This window comes from Dermacentor albipictus, chromosome 2 (assembly GCF_038994185.2).
Source record: "Dermacentor albipictus isolate Rhodes 1998 colony chromosome 2, USDA_Dalb.pri_finalv2, whole genome shotgun sequence".
NCBI classification, from domain to species: domain Eukaryota; kingdom Metazoa; phylum Arthropoda; class Arachnida; order Ixodida; family Ixodidae; genus Dermacentor; species Dermacentor albipictus.
The window spans coordinates 52,525,001-52,544,175 of record NC_091822.1 but is presented as its reverse complement, the minus strand read 5'-3'; the positions used below and the strand labels follow the sequence as shown (position 1 = coordinate 52,544,175).

General features: G+C 48.4%; 1 protein-coding gene and 1 pseudogene across 2 annotated transcripts in view; one reads left to right on the top strand and one right to left on the bottom strand.

Annotated features, from left to right (window-relative positions):
- LOC135904298 (pancreatic alpha-amylase-like) overlaps positions 1–19,175 on the top strand; it is a 155,750-nt gene that overhangs the window by 46,145 nt on the left and 90,430 nt on the right. Inside the window, exon 2 of one of the 2 annotated variants that reach the window (XM_070533596.1) lies at positions 16,056–16,149. The exons of the other annotated variant lie outside the window; for it this stretch is intronic. Coding sequence (XP_070389697.1) covers positions 16,082–16,149 — 68 coding nt within the window. The 5' untranslated portion in view covers positions 16,056–16,081. The remainder of the gene's footprint in view (positions 1–16,055; positions 16,150–19,175) is intronic. 2 annotated transcript variants of the gene reach the window in all.
- LOC135904331 (U2 spliceosomal RNA) lies at positions 13,637–13,815 on the bottom strand (annotated as a pseudogene).

Below are 19,175 nucleotides of genomic sequence, written 5' to 3'. Positions count from 1 at the left end.
AATCCCGAGTCCCGACCATTTTTGACTGTGAACACCAGTATGGGTCTGTTCCAGTTTCAGCGCCTTCCATAAGGTGTGGCTAGTGTATCTGCAATATTTCAGTCGATGATGGACGAAGTAATGAAAGGCATTGCGCATGTAGCGTGCTATAGCGATGATGTTATCGTTGCAGGATCTTGCACAGCTGCCTGCCAAAAGGCGCCAGAGTGGGTCCTGGAAAGGCTGCGTGATTATAACATCACGTTGAACACCGACAAATGTTCTTTCTTTCAAGAATCGGTGACTTATTTGGGTCACACAGTGACTGCTGAAGGGATTTGCCCCATGGACGCAAAGATCAGGGCGATTGTTGATGCACCTGAGGCCACCAACGTCGCAGAACTAAAGGCATATTTGGGTATGCATATTTGGGTACATTTGGCTTCCTCTGGAACTCGGAAACCGTCACTGAGCCACTGAATCGTATTTTCAAGAAAGATAAAAAGTGGTCGAGGACGAAGGAATGGAGCGATGCCTTCGCAGATCCAAAACAACTGCTTGTTAGCAGCAAAGTCATCACGTTCTACGACGTTGACAAACCGATCGGAGTGTTTGTGACGCGTCGTCCTCCGGTCTAGGCGCAGTCATATTTCATGAAACTGCTGACGGAGAAGAAAGGCCTATCGCGTTTGCTTTGCAAACCCTCAACGCAGCGAAAAAAAGAACGCACAGTGTGCTCGGGAACTGTTGGCCTTGATATTTGGACTTAAAAAGTTTCACCGGTGTCTGTATGGGTGAGGCTCTACAATATACACCGACCACCAGCCGCTACTTGGTATCTTGCGCGATGATATGCCTATACAAGCGTTAGCAGCAGCACGCATGCAGCAGCTGGCAATGACCGTTGCAGCCTGCAGGTACCGCCTTAAGTACCGTAAGGGAAATAACATGGATGTGGCTGTCGCTTTGTCCAGACTGCCTCAAGTAGTGCCAGCTGAAGAAGGCTGTTTGCCGATATTTCAATGTATTACATTGAGAGCCGACGAAATTGCCAAACCGTCCAGACCATGTTTGACATTAAGTCGTGTAGCTGACTACTCTCAATGGTTGGCCTAGCTGGGGTTCAGAAGAACTCAAGCCATCTCAAGGCCGAGATGAATTGTTACTGGAGCAGGTCTGCGTGACGTGGGGAGTCCGGGTTGCTATCCCTGAAGTGCTCAGGTATCGCGGGCTTGACCTTTTACACAATGAACATCCTGGCGCAAGTCGCGTGAAAATGTTGGCCCGCAGTTTTGTTTGGTGGCCTGGAATTGACCAAGCCATACAAGAGTGCGTAAAGAAATGCAAAATATTCCAGGCAGTGCAACCCGCAGCACAGCCTATACCACTTCATCCATGGAGTTATCCTACTAGGCGGTGGTCACTCGTGCATGTAGACTTTACTCAAACGAGTGCAAATGTGTTTCTTGTTCTTGTTGACTCATATTCCAAGTGGGTCGAGGGATGACCAATGCCGTCCACGTCTACTGCAAAGACAATTGAAAAGCTTGGAAGTGCTTTTGCAGCTTACGGTTTCCCGGAAACATTGGTAAGCGATACTGAGCCGCACTTTACTGCAACCGAGTTTGCAGACTTCATGGCCAACATCGACGTGAGACACATTAGCACTATTCCTTATCATGCATCTTAAAACGGCGCATCCGAATGAACCGTGCTAACTGTGAAACGTGCTCTGATAAGGGAAGTCTAGGAAAGCTAATCGTGAGGTGCAAATTATTCGTTTCAGGAATGTATGGACAGTTTTTTTTATGGCATACCACAACACACCCAGTAGTTGGACAGGAAATACACCATCTGAGCTTTTTCTCAAGCGACAACCACGCACAAAACTTGCATTGCTGAAACGAGACTTTTCCAGAGCAATGCTCTCGAAGCAGCAGAAATTCAAAGAACAGCGAGATAGGTGTCGCAGGAGTGAGCGCCTGTTTGATGTTGGTGATTGTTGTGTCGGCAGCGGCAGGCAAGCGGGGGTCCGGCGTCCGACGAGCGCGCGGCGAGCGCCCGGCGAGCGCCCGGCGCAGAGAGGGAGACGCGGAGCCTACTGCTCCTGATGAAACCGGATAAAGGACTCATCCGGCTAGCGGCCGTTTATTACACGAAGACTCCACACGCCAGCAGGCACCTCCTGATTGGTCCAAGCTCGTCACATGACCGAAGGGGGGTGCGCCATCTAGCTAGACCACACCGGAACATAATTGAATGATAACACGTAGATCTCGCAGGGAGAGACACTATACCACATCATCCCCTCCTTGAAAGCAAATTAAGCATACAGTAAAACGCGCACACAAGGCGCGCACTTAAGTCCACAGACAGATTCAGTTCGTTCCCCCCCCCCCCCCCCCCCCACGTTCACACACTCGCGCACCAGTCGCACACAAGGCACGCACCTAAATCTATGAACAAATTCAGTCCGTCCCCGCCCAAGTTCACACACACGCGCACCAGTCTTGGGGCACCATAACACAGGCAGTCAATCGATACAAAATCCGAAAGGAACACGGGCACAAGACTGATTGCACCCCATCAAAGAGACACATTTTACAGCTGTGTTAACGAAACATGTGAACTGTCTCCGTAATGTCACAGCGAGGCCTCTAGCCGTGGCATTTCAAAGACGGCAATACGCTCTACACTCAAGAAACAAAATCATCGAGCCACGGAGGCCGTTTTCTGTTACGATGAGGACGTGTGCGTACCTCAGAAGAACTGTGGGGATTGCGACGCCTATCGGTCGACTTCGAATATCAAGTCGTCCCAATAGTATTTCCCTCCCCCTGGTTGGACAATAGAATGTGGGTGTCGCTCAAAGCTGGAGAGGGTTGCCCAGGAAGCTCCTCTCGACGTCCCAACAAGTCCTAGGAGGCTACCGATTCCCTGAGGGAATAAGAGACGACTGCTGACTGTGTAGACTCGGAAGTGATAGTCAGACGAACTACTTAGCTGATGCTTATTACTATAAAAGGACGATGTCACGACACACGAGTCATCGGAATGACTATCCAGGTTTGAATATGAGTACCAAAAATCTTTATCACTAGTGGACAATGTACTATGTTTTGAATTATCTACTACTATGGTTAACTTAGACGCATTCCACGTATTCCCATCACTGAGTACAAAAGTGGATGGTCCTATCTGGGCCTTAACTGTACGAGGTTTACTGTACTTGAAAAATCCTTTTTTGTTAAATCTTATTTTGACGATGTCTCCCACCTTGATACGAGTTGCCTGAGCACTTCTACGTTTGTCTACGTACTGTTTAGTTTGCCGCTGTTTCTGCGAGGCCCTTTCTTGAACTTGAGGCACAAAACTGTCCTGTTTCCATAGGTCTACACAGAGCCGCATGGTTCCATCCTTCTTGCGCACCACCACGAGTGGAGACACCCACTCAGAAGCCTCGACGCGCTCGATGACGTCGCAGTCCTCAAGACGTCGCAGTTCATTTGTGACCAGGTCACGGAGAGCCAGGGGTAGTCGGCGCAACTTTGAAGATACTGGTTTCACACCTTGCTGCCGATGAATTCGGTGCACAAAGTTGTTGACGAGACCCAACTCGCCACTGAACAGGTGATCCAAACCTGGAGGCACACCTGTGAGGCTCGGTACTGAAAGAAACGATGCTAGATGACATGTCAGCGACGTACTGTCGATCTGTATTCCCAAGCGTTGGATGGCGTCTAAACCCAGTAGTGATGTTCCTGTAGTCGTTACGTGGAACGTGACGGAGCATGACCTTTGGAAGAACTGGACAGTGGCTTGAAACAGGCATTGAATGTCGATGCGTTGCTTGGAGAGATTTCTCAAGTCCACTGTTGTTTGTGACAGCCTGTGCTGTCGGCCAAAGTGCTTTCTAAAATCTTCGGCCGTCATCAATTACACAGATGCTCCCGTATCCACCAGCAGTCGCATGAGGATGCCGCTAACTACAACCGGAACTTCCAAATCTTTTTTAGTTTCAAAAGCGCTTACCGTCAAGACAGACGCGGACGGCTGCCCTGCGGAAGTTGACGAAGACAGCGTCTCTGCGGAAGAGACATGTTGCAAAGTTGTTCGGGTCTTTCGGCACACTGAAGCGAAATGGCCCAGCGTGTGGCAGGCGTTGCATCGCCGATTTCTTGCTGGACAATTCCTGTAAGACGCGACAATGTTCCTGCTGCCACACCAATCGCATGCACCACGGTTCGCGGAGGAGCCACGCGCGAAATGTCCACCATCTTGGCGGCTACTCGGAAGAGTTCAGCCATCTTGGCGGCCTCCCGGACTAAGTCGGGCATCTTGGGGGCTTCTCGGAAGAAGTCGGCCATCTTGGCGGCCTCCCGGACTACGTCGGCCATCTTGGCTCGCCGACGCAACGCCAAGTTGAGATGTCCAATCCTTTGTATTTTTTCGGAGTCGAACGCGCGGTTCGCTCGATGCAGGGCCTCTAAAGAGCGTCCGATTTGTTTCGCCTTGTGCAGGGAAAGGTTTCTGCCATGAGCTAATAACTTTTCGCGAACGCTGGCGTTCGCTACTCCATGTATTATTTGGTCTCGGACGCGTTCATTGTACGTCGTGCCGAAATCGCACTGTACTGACTTCTCCTTCAGAGCGGTCACGAATTCCCGGAATCCTCCCTCAAGCAGCCTTCGACTGGTGAATTCGTGCCTCTCCGCCAGAACATTTGTTGACGCGGCGAACAGCCGGTCAAGCCGCTGCAAGAGTTTCTGGAGCTCTGACGCTGGCGGCACCGTATCGACTGACGCTGTCGCTGCGCCGGTCAACTGCCTTGCCGCTTCCTGCTCCTCGTCTACAAAGTACTTTCGTTGTCCCTCACGCCCGAGAGCGCTGACGAGCGCGGACGCTCGTTGCGCGTCCGTCCAGTCGCCACCGCCGGCCGCTTCAAGGTGGGCCTTAAACATTTTTTTCCATCTAAACCATGGAATTGACGGTGGCCCGGGCAATTCAAGAAAAACGGGAAGGTTCACCGTGAAGGAAGCCAGGCCAGGTTGCGTGCAGGAGACAGTGCAGAAGACAAGCCAGAGCTCGCAGCAGGAATTGGGCAAGGAAGAACAAAGGGGTCGAGAAGGCCTAGGCTCGGAAGCCTCACGACTCCAAGTGCGTCGGCGGCGTTTGCATGCCGTGCAGACACAGGAAGGGACGCTTCACTTATGAAGCTCGTTGGTTTCCCGGGGCTTCGGTCGGAACCGCAGCGGGAGTCCCATCCTCGTCGCCATAAGATGTTCTGTCGGCAGCGGCAGGCAAGCGGGGGCCCGGCGTCCGACGAGCGCGCGGCGAGCGCCCAACGCAGAGAGGGAGACGCGGAGCCAACTACTCCTGATGAAACCGGACAAAGGACTCAGCCGGCTAGCGGCCGTTTATTACACGAAGACTCCACACGCCAGAAGGCGCCTCGTGATTGGTCCAAGCTCGTCACATGACCGAAGGGGGGTGCGCCATCTAGCTAGACTACACCGGAACATAATTGAATGATAACACGGATATCTCGCAGGGGCAGACACAATACCACAGTGATCAACTGTTTATGAAAACTGGGTGCGGTGAATGTGCCTCGAGGGAGGAAGGTGTTGTGCACCAGGTTGTGAGTGCTGTGACGTATGTTGTAAAAGTGCGCGAACAACTCTGGTTTACGCTCGCCGACCACTTGCGGTCACTTCATGCTGACCCGGTAGCAAGGCTGGAACCGGAGTCGGGACTCGGAAATCAGGTGACGCAGCAATAGCGACATTGCGGCAGAGAGTACGCCATCAGCCGCAGCAAACGCAGCTCCAACGCATCCAGTTCAGCAAGCTCAACAGCCTATCCCACCTGTCAGCACAGACTACCCGACACCGTCAACGGCATCTACGCCATTAACGCCGATGTCACAGACGGAGGCACGGTTAGCTACACCGCCAGCGAAAAGGCAACCACTACGGTGCAGCACGCGCGCTTGCAAGCCACGGGACCGTTGCAGGCACGAGGACTTTGCAAAATAAAGAAATAAATGTTAGATGGAAGGAAATATGATAATATGTGGTGCGTGCAAACTGCTTAGATACTATCTAATGTGTGACGTCACACCAGCCTGTAAAATGGATGCCCTTTGTGAATAAAGGTGTTCCTGCTTTATGGCCACTGGGTCATACCAAAAGTGACATGTGTAAACGGATAAAAATAATGTTTGAAGAAATTAAGGAAAACGTCTTGAAAAAACTGAATTACTCCACGGCTGAGCAGACATCCATTTGGTAGTTTCCAAGAGAGGAGGCTCCTAGAGAAAGGATATTTAAAACGGAGAAATTTAAACCACGTTGCGTGAACGTTGGTTCTACGACCGTCAGGCTTAGAGCGTTAAAAGACAAAGACTAAAGGAAACACGAGACATACACAGGCGCTAGCAACAACCTTTATTTTGAGTAAAGGACCCGCACATATATACAACTTTTCGCATACATCATCATACATGCGTTGTTTGCAAAAATCCCTTAAACGCCATTACGCAGGTAAGCTAACTCTTCGCGAGAAAGGGCAATTGAGGATTTCGAAACACATTTATCCCCGAGTCTATCAATCATTTCTGCTTCGATAACTTCGCGAGTTAATCGTCCTCGGGCTCTTCCCACGACGGAGCAGTCTCTGTATGATGGAGCACACCTCGAGTGGTCACCATCATATCGGTTATATATCTCATCATCAGTTGTACATGTTTGAGTCTTTTGCTCAAACTTAAGATTCGTGTTAGTGCCTGTGTGCGTCACTTCCTTTCTTCCTTGTGTTTTCACGCGCTATAAGCCTCTCGATGTCATACCAATAAGCCCAAATCACTGCATTACAGCGGTTCTAAGACGTTGTTTTCTTAAAGCAGAAAAACGGTGGCAGAATAAGAAAAAAAAATGATCGATGGTTTCATCTACTGCACAGAATGGGCACAGAGGGAAGGGTGCCAGACCAGCTCTGTGCCGATAAAAGTTTCAAAACGGTGTTCGACAGCGTAACCGGGTAAAAATTGCTTCATTTTTTCTGGTGTGAAAGTTGTTTTTGTGCCGAGGGAATAGGAGATCTCGATATTCTGAAAAAATTGCTGTCTCTGGACTCAAAAACTCTACAGCAATTGCCTATCTCCTGCATCTAGTAGAAGTTTGGTAAGCTGATGCCGAAAGTAATGATAGTACAGTGCCATTGAGGGCCACTCTCGCGAGACTGTCAGCCATCTCGTTCATGTATAATCCCCTATGACCAGGCACCCAAAGTAATCTAATTAAATTCATGCGGTGAGGCACTAGAAAATTAAGTGTAAGTAAAAGACTAGCACCACTATTTCTTGTGAGCGATGTACACAAAGATACAGAATGCGTTATCACCACCGTCAATATCGATGAATTTAGCTTACATAAGGCTAATGCTACTTAATAGGGATAGGCGGGCTAGTTGGTGGTTGATATTGGAATGCATCATGTAACAGCGCATACAAGGGACAAAGAAGGAAAGACACAGGACAGGCGTGGCTACAGCTAGAAATTCAGCTTGAAATACGGATAAGTATGGAATCCTGCGTAAGAATGACCAGTCTAGAGCAGGAGCGAAAATGCCAATCGCAGATTTTTCACCACACTGCAAGGCGTCTGTTGGAAATCGTGCTCGCGCTGCGCATCGAAGAGGAAGAGGGATGGACTCGGGAGCGGGAGTATGCTGATGTGAGGCTTGTCACCTTGAGTACGCTATGTTAAGACGGCTTCGCGCTCTGCGACAATAAACCTGGCAGAAGTCCTTTCCCACATCGTATTTGGTTCCGAAACCCAGGAAGCCAGCCAGCGCCACTGCAACTTGCGGCTTCGTATGGCCGTGACCTCTGCAGCCAGACCGTCATGGACCGCATCAAGAACAAGCCGACTTCTCGCCGAGCGCAGAGCGCGAGGATCATTACCGAGGTGAAGCAGATCATTCAATCCGGACAGTTTGACCTTTCTGCCCTTCGTGTCCTGCATCATCATCATCATCAGCCTGGTTACGCCCACTGCAGGGCAAAGGCCTCTCCCATACTTCTCCAACAACCCCGGTCATGTACTAATTGTGGCCATGCCGTGCCTGCAAACTTCTTAATCTCATCCGCCCACCTAACTTTCTGCCGCCCCCTGCTACGCTTCCCTTCCCTTGGGATCGAGTCCGTAACCCTTAATGACCATCGGTTATCTTCCCTCCTCATTACATGTCCTGCCCATGCCCATTTCTTTTTCTTTATTTCAACTAAGATGTCATTTACCCGCGTTTGTTGCCTCACCCAATCTGCTCTTTTCTTATCCCTTAACGTTACACCGATCATTCTTCTTTCCATAGCTCGTTGCGTCGTCTTCAATTTGAGTAGAACCCTTTTCGTAAGCCTCCAGGTTTCTGCCCCGTAGGTGAGTACTGGCAAGACACAGCTATTATATACCTTTCTCTTGAGGGATAATGGCAACCTGCTGTTCATGATCTGAGAATGCCAGCCAAATGCTCCCCAGCCCATTCTTATTCTTCTAATTATTTCCTTCTCATGATCCGGATCCGCCGTCACTAACTGCCCTAAGTAGATGTATTCCCTTACGACTTCCAGTGCCTCGCTGCCTATTGTAAACCTATTGCATTACCTGATTTCGCTACTCGTGTCCTGCATAGCCGGTTAAAGGCGATGAAGTCGGAGTTATCCGTACTCAACGCTGAGTTGGAACCGTTCATGACCGACGAGAAAGCCACAGTAGATTATGATTCAGTCATGGAATATGAAGACGCTGCTACTAGCGCTTTGACCATGCTCGTGCAGAATATCGACATACTCAAGGTTTCCTCCTCCCCTCCGACAACTCAGCCACCGGCCGCATCTGACGGGGACCAAGCGTCTGCTTCCTCTACGAACACGACGCGTTCCTAGCGTGAGTTTGGCGCTAGGTTACTGAAGTTAGAACTTGTACGTTTCAACGGAACGATCAACCGACGTCTCCTGTTCTGGGATATATTGCTTCATTCTGTTCACGAGAACCCGCGGCTGTCCGACACGGACCGCTTGCATTACCTGATTTCGCTACTTGACGGAGCTGCTGCTCAAGCGGTCGCCGGTATCAAAGTGACGGAATCAAGCTACAATGACGCACTTGGAATATTGAAGCAGCGCTACGGCAACCGCAAGTTGATCGAGCAGAAGCTTTTGGTAAACCTACGAATGCTCGGGTCGGTGGCATCTTCGAAGAGCGTTACAGCCTTGCGGAAGTTGCTCGACGACCTTCATCTAAACTGACTAGAACTCTCAAACCTTGGGGTGAGCGCTCCATCTTACGCTTCGATGCTAGGTGAAATACTTCTGAAAGCTATACCTCAAGATATGGTAGTAGAGTGTTACATGCGCGAGAGCATCGAGTCCACTGTGCCATCGGTAGGCTCAAGCAATAGTGAGCACTGACCGGAACAGGAGTTAGAGCCGTTTCCTGAAATTCCTTCCAACTAGAAGTCAAATGTAGAGAGACGTGCGTTCAGACTAGAACACCAAGGCTGAACGAAACACGTCCTAAACACAGTCCGAGCTTCAATACGTAGTCGACTCCTGCTGCAAGGGTTCTTCACAACATGGCAGAAGTATTAACAGAACCATGCTTCTTTTGTTCAGCCAAACACCACAGGACCGAACGATGTACCAGTGACGTTAACCTGGAAGACAAAGGCAGCATGATCAGGAAACATGGTCGATGCTTCAAGTACACCTTGCGCGTGACTGTCGTCGCAGGCTCCAGCGTACCGCATGCAAGCGTCGTCATGCATCCACGATGTGCAACGCTGGCGTTAACGAAAGATCGCCTTCTTCAGCACCATAAAAGACGCCGGATGTTGCCATGCGCGTTTCAACGAACGGTACACAGCCTCGACTCGCTACGGAGATTCTCCTACAGACGTCCCTTGTTTGATTGACGACTGCGGCCCAATGCAGTTATGTCGGCAGTGTTTTGGACAATGGCAGTCACAGAACAATTCTGCAGGAAGATGTCAGTAAGAAGCTCAAATGATCTCCCATATGGGATATAGATCTGGTGATTAGCTCGTTCGGACGAGCTTGGTCACAGCATGCTCAGCGGGCTAAGGTAGTCAGCATTACACTTCGGAGCCAGTACAAGAATGTATCAGCACAGATAGAAGCAATCGTCGTACCTTTCATCTGCGAAGACATGATCGAAGTTCTGCCAGATAACCAGTTGTTCCGCGCCATCGTCGCGGAGGGCAAGCTACTAGCAAACGCAGTTGTTTTCCCTCGCGTAACAGCTGAACCAGGAGTAAGGCTACGTTCACACTTGGCGAACCGCAAGCGGACGGAAAAGCCGAAGCGACCGGATAATATTTTCGCGCATGTACAAAACGTTCACATTTGTTTCGCCACTGCAGCGGAAACCACTTCCGCTTTCTCGCACATCTATCTAGTTTGCGTACATTTGTCCGCGTGGTGGCATTGTTCATCACACTATTTCAAGACATACGTTCATTCATTGACTCATCAGTTACTAAAAGCTACCATTTCGCGCAACTGCGCATGTCGTTTTTAACTTTCGTCTACCATGGAAGATAAACGAGGCATAGTTTCGATAGCTTTGGCTAGTTGCTTTTTCTAAATATAGACAATGAGCTATGGAAAATGCTAAATTTTACGACCGGATGTTTACATGCGATTGCAGCTTCCGGTAAAGCGGAACGTCTTTCCGCTTCGCCTGGGCGAAAAAATCGGTCCGAGACCGATTTTTTCGCCGCCTGGTTTTCCGCCCGTTTCTCCGCCTAGGCGGGCGGATTTTGTCAAGTTTTTTCCGCCTCCGCCTGCTCCGACACCAAGTGTGTACGCAGCCTAAGGGTTTTGACTGGTTCTGAGCAGATGTGGAAACTCATGTCGAATTCATGTGAAGTGGAATGGGACACCGAAAACCGATTTCTGGTAGCGGTCAACACGAATATCAGATGGAATATTCAAGCGCCCTTGGCATTCAAAGGAAAGTTAGTCGGCAAACGAGCAGTCAGATATCTGTTTTACGCGTAGAAGCATATGAGAAGGAAGAGCTTTCCTTCGCGTGGCAACGATTCTGGGAAATGGAAACGATTGGTATGGTGGATACGCCATCGTTCAAACAAGAAGATGTTTGGACGAAGTTTAGTGAAACCACCAAATTTCAAGATAGTCGCTATGAAGTATTGCTGCCACGCAAATCGACTGGACCTGATATGACAGACAATCACAAAGTTGCTCTTTCACGACTGTATTCGTTAGTTCGAAGGCTTTAGGCTAACGATCAAGCCTTGGAAGCGTATGACAAAGCAGTCAGACAGTACGAGAAGGATGGCCATGCGCAGAAGGTCAAGGAAGTCCATACATCACGAGAAAACATGTATAATACGCCACAACAGACGTGGCAAAAACACGAAGAGACGTACGAAAACTCGCCTTAAGCGTTACTCGACGAACGAAAACCAGCAGAAGCAATGGTTCTGATGGCCCTGAGTAGGACTCCTGAACCTATACTAGATGTCTCCAAATATAGTCGCTGGAAGACGTTCCTTAGGATCACGACTTGGGTGAACAGGTTCATTCACAATTACCAAGCACCTTCTAATACTAGGGGAGAAGGTCCACTTTCCGCTCAGGAGATTTCAGAAAGCGAAGATACGTGGCTGAGGATTTTACCAGCACAAAGCTTTGGAAATGAGATTACTGCACCAACAACGCAAAAAGCTCTCGACAAGACGTCGACCATACGAGACCTTCACCCGTTCATGGATGCCAAGGGTATTATCAGGATCAAGACTCACCTTGACAACGTAGCTGCTTCTGACAACGTAAAATGTACTGTACTCCTACCCGCAGACCATTGCTGTACGCCCCTCATCGTGGACAGCGAACATCGACTCCTTCTTCACAGTGGTGTCGGTGTTACACTTACTGAGTTGCGTGAGAAGTTTTGGATAGTGCGCGGTCGCCAGTGCGTTAAAAAGGTGCTATGCCAGTGCGAGGTCTCTGCGAGGTTTCGTCTTAAAGCGGCTTCAGCTTCTACAGCCCCGCTTCCAATCGACAGAGTATCGAGGTCTCATCCATTTCAAATCAAGGTGGTCGACTTCGCTTGTCTAGTGTTTGTGAAGGGAAACGGCTTTGTGAAAACATTCGCTGCAGTATTTACCTGTGCTGTAGTGCGAGCTGCTCAAATTACTGTGAACATTACTGCGAATTCCTTTTTATTGGCCTTTTGTAGATTTATTTCGCGCCATGGTTTGCTATGTGTAATTTATTCTGACAATGCTTTAACATTTAAGGCAGCCAGTCGCGAACTTAAACTGACATATGGACTTCTACGTGATGTCCAGGTACAGAACTTTTGTGAATCTAGTAAGATCACATGGAAGTTCATTGCTGAGCGTGCTTCATGGTGGGGAGCATTGTAGGAAAGAATGATTCGAATAGTTAAGAACTGCCCCAGGAAAACACTAGGAAAAGGATTCTTCAGCTTCGAACAGCTCTAAACTTTAGTAACTGAGGTCGAGGCAGTAAAAAATTCTAGACCACTCACATACATTTCTGATGATGCTACCGAAGCGGAAGTACTAACTGCTTCGCACTTTTTGTCTGGTAGATGTGTCACTGCCCTTCCACAGGCGCAAGTTAACGAGAACTCGGGAGGTTGCACAGACACTGCGCGCCGGGAGATGTAGACAACGAAAACTAAACGTCTTTTGGCAGCGCTGGTATAAAGAATACATCTTGGCACTCAGAAGCGCGCACAGCAGGTCACATAATCTCGACAACTGTTTAAAGAATAAGGACCTTGTCATTATTAGAGATAACAAAGTACCCATTACGTTTGCGAAATTATATAAAGTTGTTAAAATCTTAAGGGGAGCGATGGGTACGTCAGAGCATGCAAAGTCCGAGTGACAGACAATATAGAGCTCACGAGACCAGTTAAACATCTTTGTCCTTTGGAACTGTGCAAGTGACATTGTTGGCCGCAGAGTATGTTGGAAATTGTGCTCGCGCGGCGCATCGAAAAAGAGGAAAGGAGAGATGGGCTCGGGACCGAGAGTATGCTGATGTCAGGCTTGTCACGAGTACGCCATATTAGTATGGCTTAACGCTCTGCGACAATAAACCTGGCAGAAGTGTCTTTTCCCACAGCGTGTGTTGCGATGACTGTATGTATACCTATACTCAATAAAGCATTTTGCCATAGCCCATTTAATATAGTTTGAAAGGGAAATTTTGCATTATTAGGGTAGATTTCATCATAGATTATCTGTGGAGTCTTTCGCCGTTCACAAATAGGTGGCACCTTCCAAATACGTACATTTAAAGGGTTACTCAATGTTTGTACAAAGACAACCTGTGGTGTATGAAACCGGGACCAGTGTACTCTAAATATCTTGCAGGCTGCTCCGGCTCGGCGCACATTCTTCTTTATTTCCAACAGGACGTGAAAAGAAAAATGAGATGAAAACACAGGTAGCTGATCTTTGTACCCTTGGATATAGGCGAACTGGGAAATACATTCACGGCTACCTTCTTAAATCTTTTGCAGCAAAGCTGCATATGGCTAGGATTCCATGCATTTTCCGTCTGCCTGTGCAACATCCATGGGGCGATCCCGAATATCTGCAATACCGAAGTGACCCGCAGAGGAGGTGAAGCAGGATTCAAGAGCTCTGCCAGTTTCCAAACATAAGTTTAATGTCTTCAGTCCAAATAGGAGCCCTATCAGATATTTAGCTGATAAGAACACATACCACACTTTGTACCGCGTTGGCCATGTCTACGTTCGCACCGCCCTCCTTTTGTCGGCGTTCTAAGCGCTTGCGTATTTACTTTCCTTCCACTCTCCCTTGGTGGCGGTCCCGTCGAAACATCACGCGTGTCCAGATTTCTCCGGCTCTTCGGGGTGGCGGTCCCGTGGTCAGCCCGAATGCACATAAAAATCACGTTAAATGAGTTCGTACCTTTGTTCAAAATGTGTGTGACCTCTGTGTCGTGTGCTAAACAGCGTCGCTGGTAATCCCCCTTCACAGAGTGGAATGGCTCATAACTGTTTTCCTGGTAGGGTTAAATATTTATCAGCACCCCCGTTACCCTCTGGGCGAGCAGCTGCGGAAACGAGAGTCACGTTTTTCTTTCTTTCATTACTCTGCTTCATACTGATGAACAACGGTGGAGTCATACCTACACTTCCAATGAACTTTGACAACAAGGAATGCTGAAGTTCTTCTGTTATACAGTAAAAGCTCGTTAATTCGAACCGCAAGGGGAAGCCGCTTCAGTTCGAATTAACGAAAGTTCGAACTAACGAAAGTGAAGGAGGGCAACAGTACACTGCGATTTGGAAGCAGTAGGGCATGTCAGAAATTTGGCGTGTCAGAAAGTGATGGCGTGTGCCGCGGGCACACTCCATCTTCAAGTCGAAGCTCTGGGTGCGACTGTGCCACACCAACGATGTCTACCGAAACGAACGTTAGCCGAGGCTTAACACCATCCCAATGAATCGCGACGGCCGATACCTCCTAAGCTGAAAAGAGAGGTGCACAACTGATGAAGACTGCCGAGACAAAGACGCTGAACATGTGAAGGTGGCGAAGGCCCTGATTCGTTGGTTCTTGATTGCAAGCGCAGCTGCGACGTACTTGATTCGCTGTGTTTTTGACCTTGCCGTGCCATCTCCGCACAACATTAGCAGCTGTACAAGATTTGCAAAGCCTCCGAGATTCGCAACGGGCAAGAAGTCTCCGAGGTTACGTAGAACGGAGAGGCGGCAGCCACCGCTGCCTTCTGGCTGACCCCGCGTCGTTTAGATTTTTGTTCGATTTTGCCTTCTCTCGCCGTTCTCACCGTTTCGGAGGCAATACAGCCTTGTGTGTAGGCAGTAGGCGCGTTTCTCTGGCCGTGTGCCAGGCGAGCGTAGTTCGAATTATCCGTGAGGGAACCTTCTCGCGTTCGAATTAACGGACTTTTTTATACATAGATTTCTATGGAGCTTGGCCGGACCAAATCGTACAGTTCGAATTATCCATAAATTCGAATTATTGAAGTTCGAATTAACGAGCTTTCACTGTATTTGGTCCAGTTGCAAGAGTTAGCTCAATAGTTCGCTCAATAGGGGCTAGCAACTGGCGAGACTGTGTTGTGAGAAGTTGATAGAAATCAAATGATCATAATTTATAACGATACAATTCAGCACGCTGTTTGAGACGTAACTACGAATTCTAATTTTAATTTGGTGAAGAAAGTCTCAAAAATCACTAAGTAGCGCGGCCTGGCTGTGAAGGCTTGGCACTTCAGATCTGGTATATCATATTAGTGCACGTAAGTGGGCTGTTATTAGGTACAGCATACCTACTGCTTAAAATTGGAGTTCGTATATTACTAAGCTTTAGCGCTAAATTTTATGAGCATTGCGAAAAGAAAACAAAGGGACTCACCTTCCGGGCTCTGTAAAAGTTGATGTGCAGCGAAGCTTATGCAAAACCATCACGAAAACTGCTGACGGGGTTGGGCTATGCTTCATTGATGGTTCCAATGGTTGTGTCGAGCTTGTTCTTTATTAAAACGTGTGCTGTTCTGTGTCTTGTATGTGTGATTTGAATAAATGTATGCACTGTTTACTTCACTTTGCTTAGCGCTTGTAGCCTCTTCCTTAAGGGGGTATGAGCCATTCCCCATTTTGCTAGCTTACGGGCGATATGAGCCATTCCTATGGGGGTATAAGTCATTGCATTTTAATGCGATAGCGTTAAGGCCCCGTGTCGCAGAAAATGCACTGTCGATGTCGGCGGAATTGCCCATAAGCGAAAACTGTCGTATATATTTAGGTGTATCCATATGGCACACCTTCTTATAAGACATGTGGTATCTGTGGGTTATGTTACCACAGCCCACAAACAAATCTCATCAAACAATACACCGACAGCGCATGCCTTCTACGTTAAAGGTTCTCAGACTTAAATATTAAAAATAGGAAACAATAACAGAAGCCTAAAAAATTTGTTTTTTTTTTGCGCAGCTGTACCCTACCTCCGGGATTGGCCTATGCAAGAGGCCGCGTTTCCACCAGAAAGCCCGTCTTCGTGCATAGCGTCTGCCGCCAGCGCTTCCTGGTAAACATTACGATTACTTAAGCTGCACTTGCAGGGGAGCGCGAGAAGCAGTGAGGGATCTGTGAATACTATGGTGTTCCACTCTTAAAGGCGAAGCTTAAACGTCGTCGATGTCTTTGCTTGCTTAGGGGGTATGAGCCATTGCTGATGATGACAGATGCTTCTTTCGAGCTTGTTCTTTATTGAAACGTACGCCGTTCTGTACGTCGCATGCGCAATTCCAATGAATGTATGGAGTGTTGTCTTCGCTGAGTGCGTGTAGCCTCTGCAGTACAAGGGGTATAAGCCATTCCATTTTTCTTTGCTTAAAGTGGTATGAGGCATTGCCGATTATGATAATTTTTTTTCACGGATGGACATGAGCAAATGCTCACGCTAACAACCGAAATTGCCTTCGTGGTAACGAGTGGAGCGATAGAGCTGGCAGAACTATTCAATGCATTGAGGTGCACATGAGGGTAGCTGTACGCGTGCGAGTTTGCGAGTTAGTACACCGAATTCTGTGCTCACTGTGAGGTACAAAGTAATATCGGTGAATTGTGCCATGAGTCAGAGACAGCAGTGAAATAATAGCACTAGTGGCATTTCCCAGCGCTTGGCTTGGGCAAAAAGAAAGCCTGGTGAATGCCGCCAGCAATAGCATGGCCTTCACGATCTGTTTCTATTACATGGAGGGAGCCATCGCTGGGGCGTGGATTCGAACATCAGCTGTTATTGTAAACATATATCAACGCTTCATAAAACATGAACCGCTGGAACATCGGCTTGATAAGAAAAATAGTACTTTCTTAGAGCTAAACCCGCACTTGTAGTCTGCTTCCTACCAACGACGGCGTATAGTCGCGATCGCGCTCACGTGTGACAGTCTCCAACATGTTTCGTGAGCATGACTACGTCCTCACTGGAGGTCTAAAATTCGGATAATAGCTCCACGGCGTTTTCCGAGTTGTCTCTCTATTAGTGGGCACTCAGACCAACAAACTTTCCGTTGAACAAAAAAAAATCGGGTACTTTAAGAATTGGCTGTCAATCCCTTGAAGAGTCAACGGAGCTGACGAGCTTCAAAGCACTTTGACATATGTACTGAGTATATTTCGTAGCTAGCAAATGCTGCCTCCACGCCCATCCGTTCAAGGGCTCCGGTGAGGCCGCACAGGTACTTGAAAACTATAATAACGCGATCCCCATTCTCTGGGAACTTCGCCTAGTTTCTGGTATATTTATTTGTAACTACCCTCTTTCATGCGAATTAAGGTCGCATGGTTGCCACTGGGTATGCGCCGCTTTTTAGTCAACCATTTTCATGACAACTTGGGTCACTGGCAACATGCCACTGGGTATAGATCGTTTTTTCGTAGGCGCCGCCATATTGTGAACGCAGTGGCGCCGCCTATGAGCAGCGCCATACTGGCTTGGGTGAAAGCGGTCTTTTGCATGGCAGGTATACGCTCGGCGGCAGGTTCTGGCGTTTGTTTTCGCGGTCGCGCGGTCTGTTTAGCATGACGCGCGTATTCTACGTGGTAAACGGTTCTGTGAGACGTGCTGAAGTGGTTTAAGGCATCAACGCATAAATTTCTGCTGGCGTTGTGGTGGACGGAACATGCAGCGCGATGTGTGCGCGCATCTTTGAGCCTACAATCAGCCTCGGAGATCAATTGTATATTTCTGAATGTTCCAATCATTAATCTGACTTTATTGCAGTATTAGCCTCTATTTCTAAGCTGCAATTTAGGAGCCATGAAACATACGCGACGATCGTAACAGTGTGGATACCGCTCTGCTACGATAGGAGCTGTGATGTTATACTTTGACAAGCGTTCAAACTGTTCGCTGCAGGTTACATTGCGTGACTACTTGGTTTGATGGATCAGGTTTACGTCCCTGAATAAAATAGTTTTGGCAAGTAATAGCAGCATAGCTTACAGTCTGAATTAAGCTTGTCCAGCAAATGGACTGTTTACGAACTGCGCGAGCGTCCTAAGCAGTAGTAGGTGCTGGATTACAGACATATTTGTTCTATATACCGCATGGTCCAAGCATACGGCATCAGCGTTTATATATTTATAAACGTTATGCGGCGTGGCTATGCGAGGTCCTATTGCGGCGTTAGCCTGTTTCCTCTTGCTTTTTCGAGAAAGATGATGATAACCGAATGTTTTTTTTTTGGTTACGTTCGTTCCGTTCTCTACGACGCACCCACACATATTACGTAAATATTGTCCTCAAAAATAGGCATCGCATTCTTTTTATGCGATCCCTCTCATATATTATGGCTGTATGCAGGCCAAGAAGGCAATGCCGAAGCGCACAGCTTACATATGTATCGTGCTGGGTCACCAACCGCAGTGATCGCTGTGTTGAGCAGCGCCATCGGCCTCATGCAGGAAGGCTAGCGTAGACATATTGTAATTTGAAGCCTACTAGACGTGAAATGCGCGAGAACGATGCCGGTGCATCACAAATATATGATAGCGCCTGCCGCTTAGATGTTTCGTGGTTGCCTTAGGTTGGCCGTGCACGAGCATGCGCTCTTATGCTTTATGTTTTACTCCCTACGCCAAGCGATTCGATAGTGAGCAGATTTACCACTTCATGCTGCTAATACAGAGAAACCGGTTTGCTTTGTTGAATTAAAACCGATATGAGCAAAATGGTTCACAACACATGCACACACCGCGACTGATAATGTGCTTACACCGCGACTGATACAACGCGTCCCATTTTTGCGCCCCCAAGAGATATTTCCACCTACTGTAGTTACCCATGCACCGAAACGCTTCCCTGACGACCTTATATCAACGGCCATGGCGTAAATTTCGCAAAGTAAGATCTAAATCATTCCGAAATCGTTCCGCAGCAAGCGACAGCAATACTTTCAAGCAGCGCCGCGCCGGGTCGCCCAAGCCAGAGAGGAGGAAAGGCTATCCGCGTGCCCTATCTTCCTCGCCCAATGAAACGGTTTATATGCAACATCTCCTGGACAGGTATTCAGGCCTGCGCATCCCATGACGTGACGTAGGCTTCGT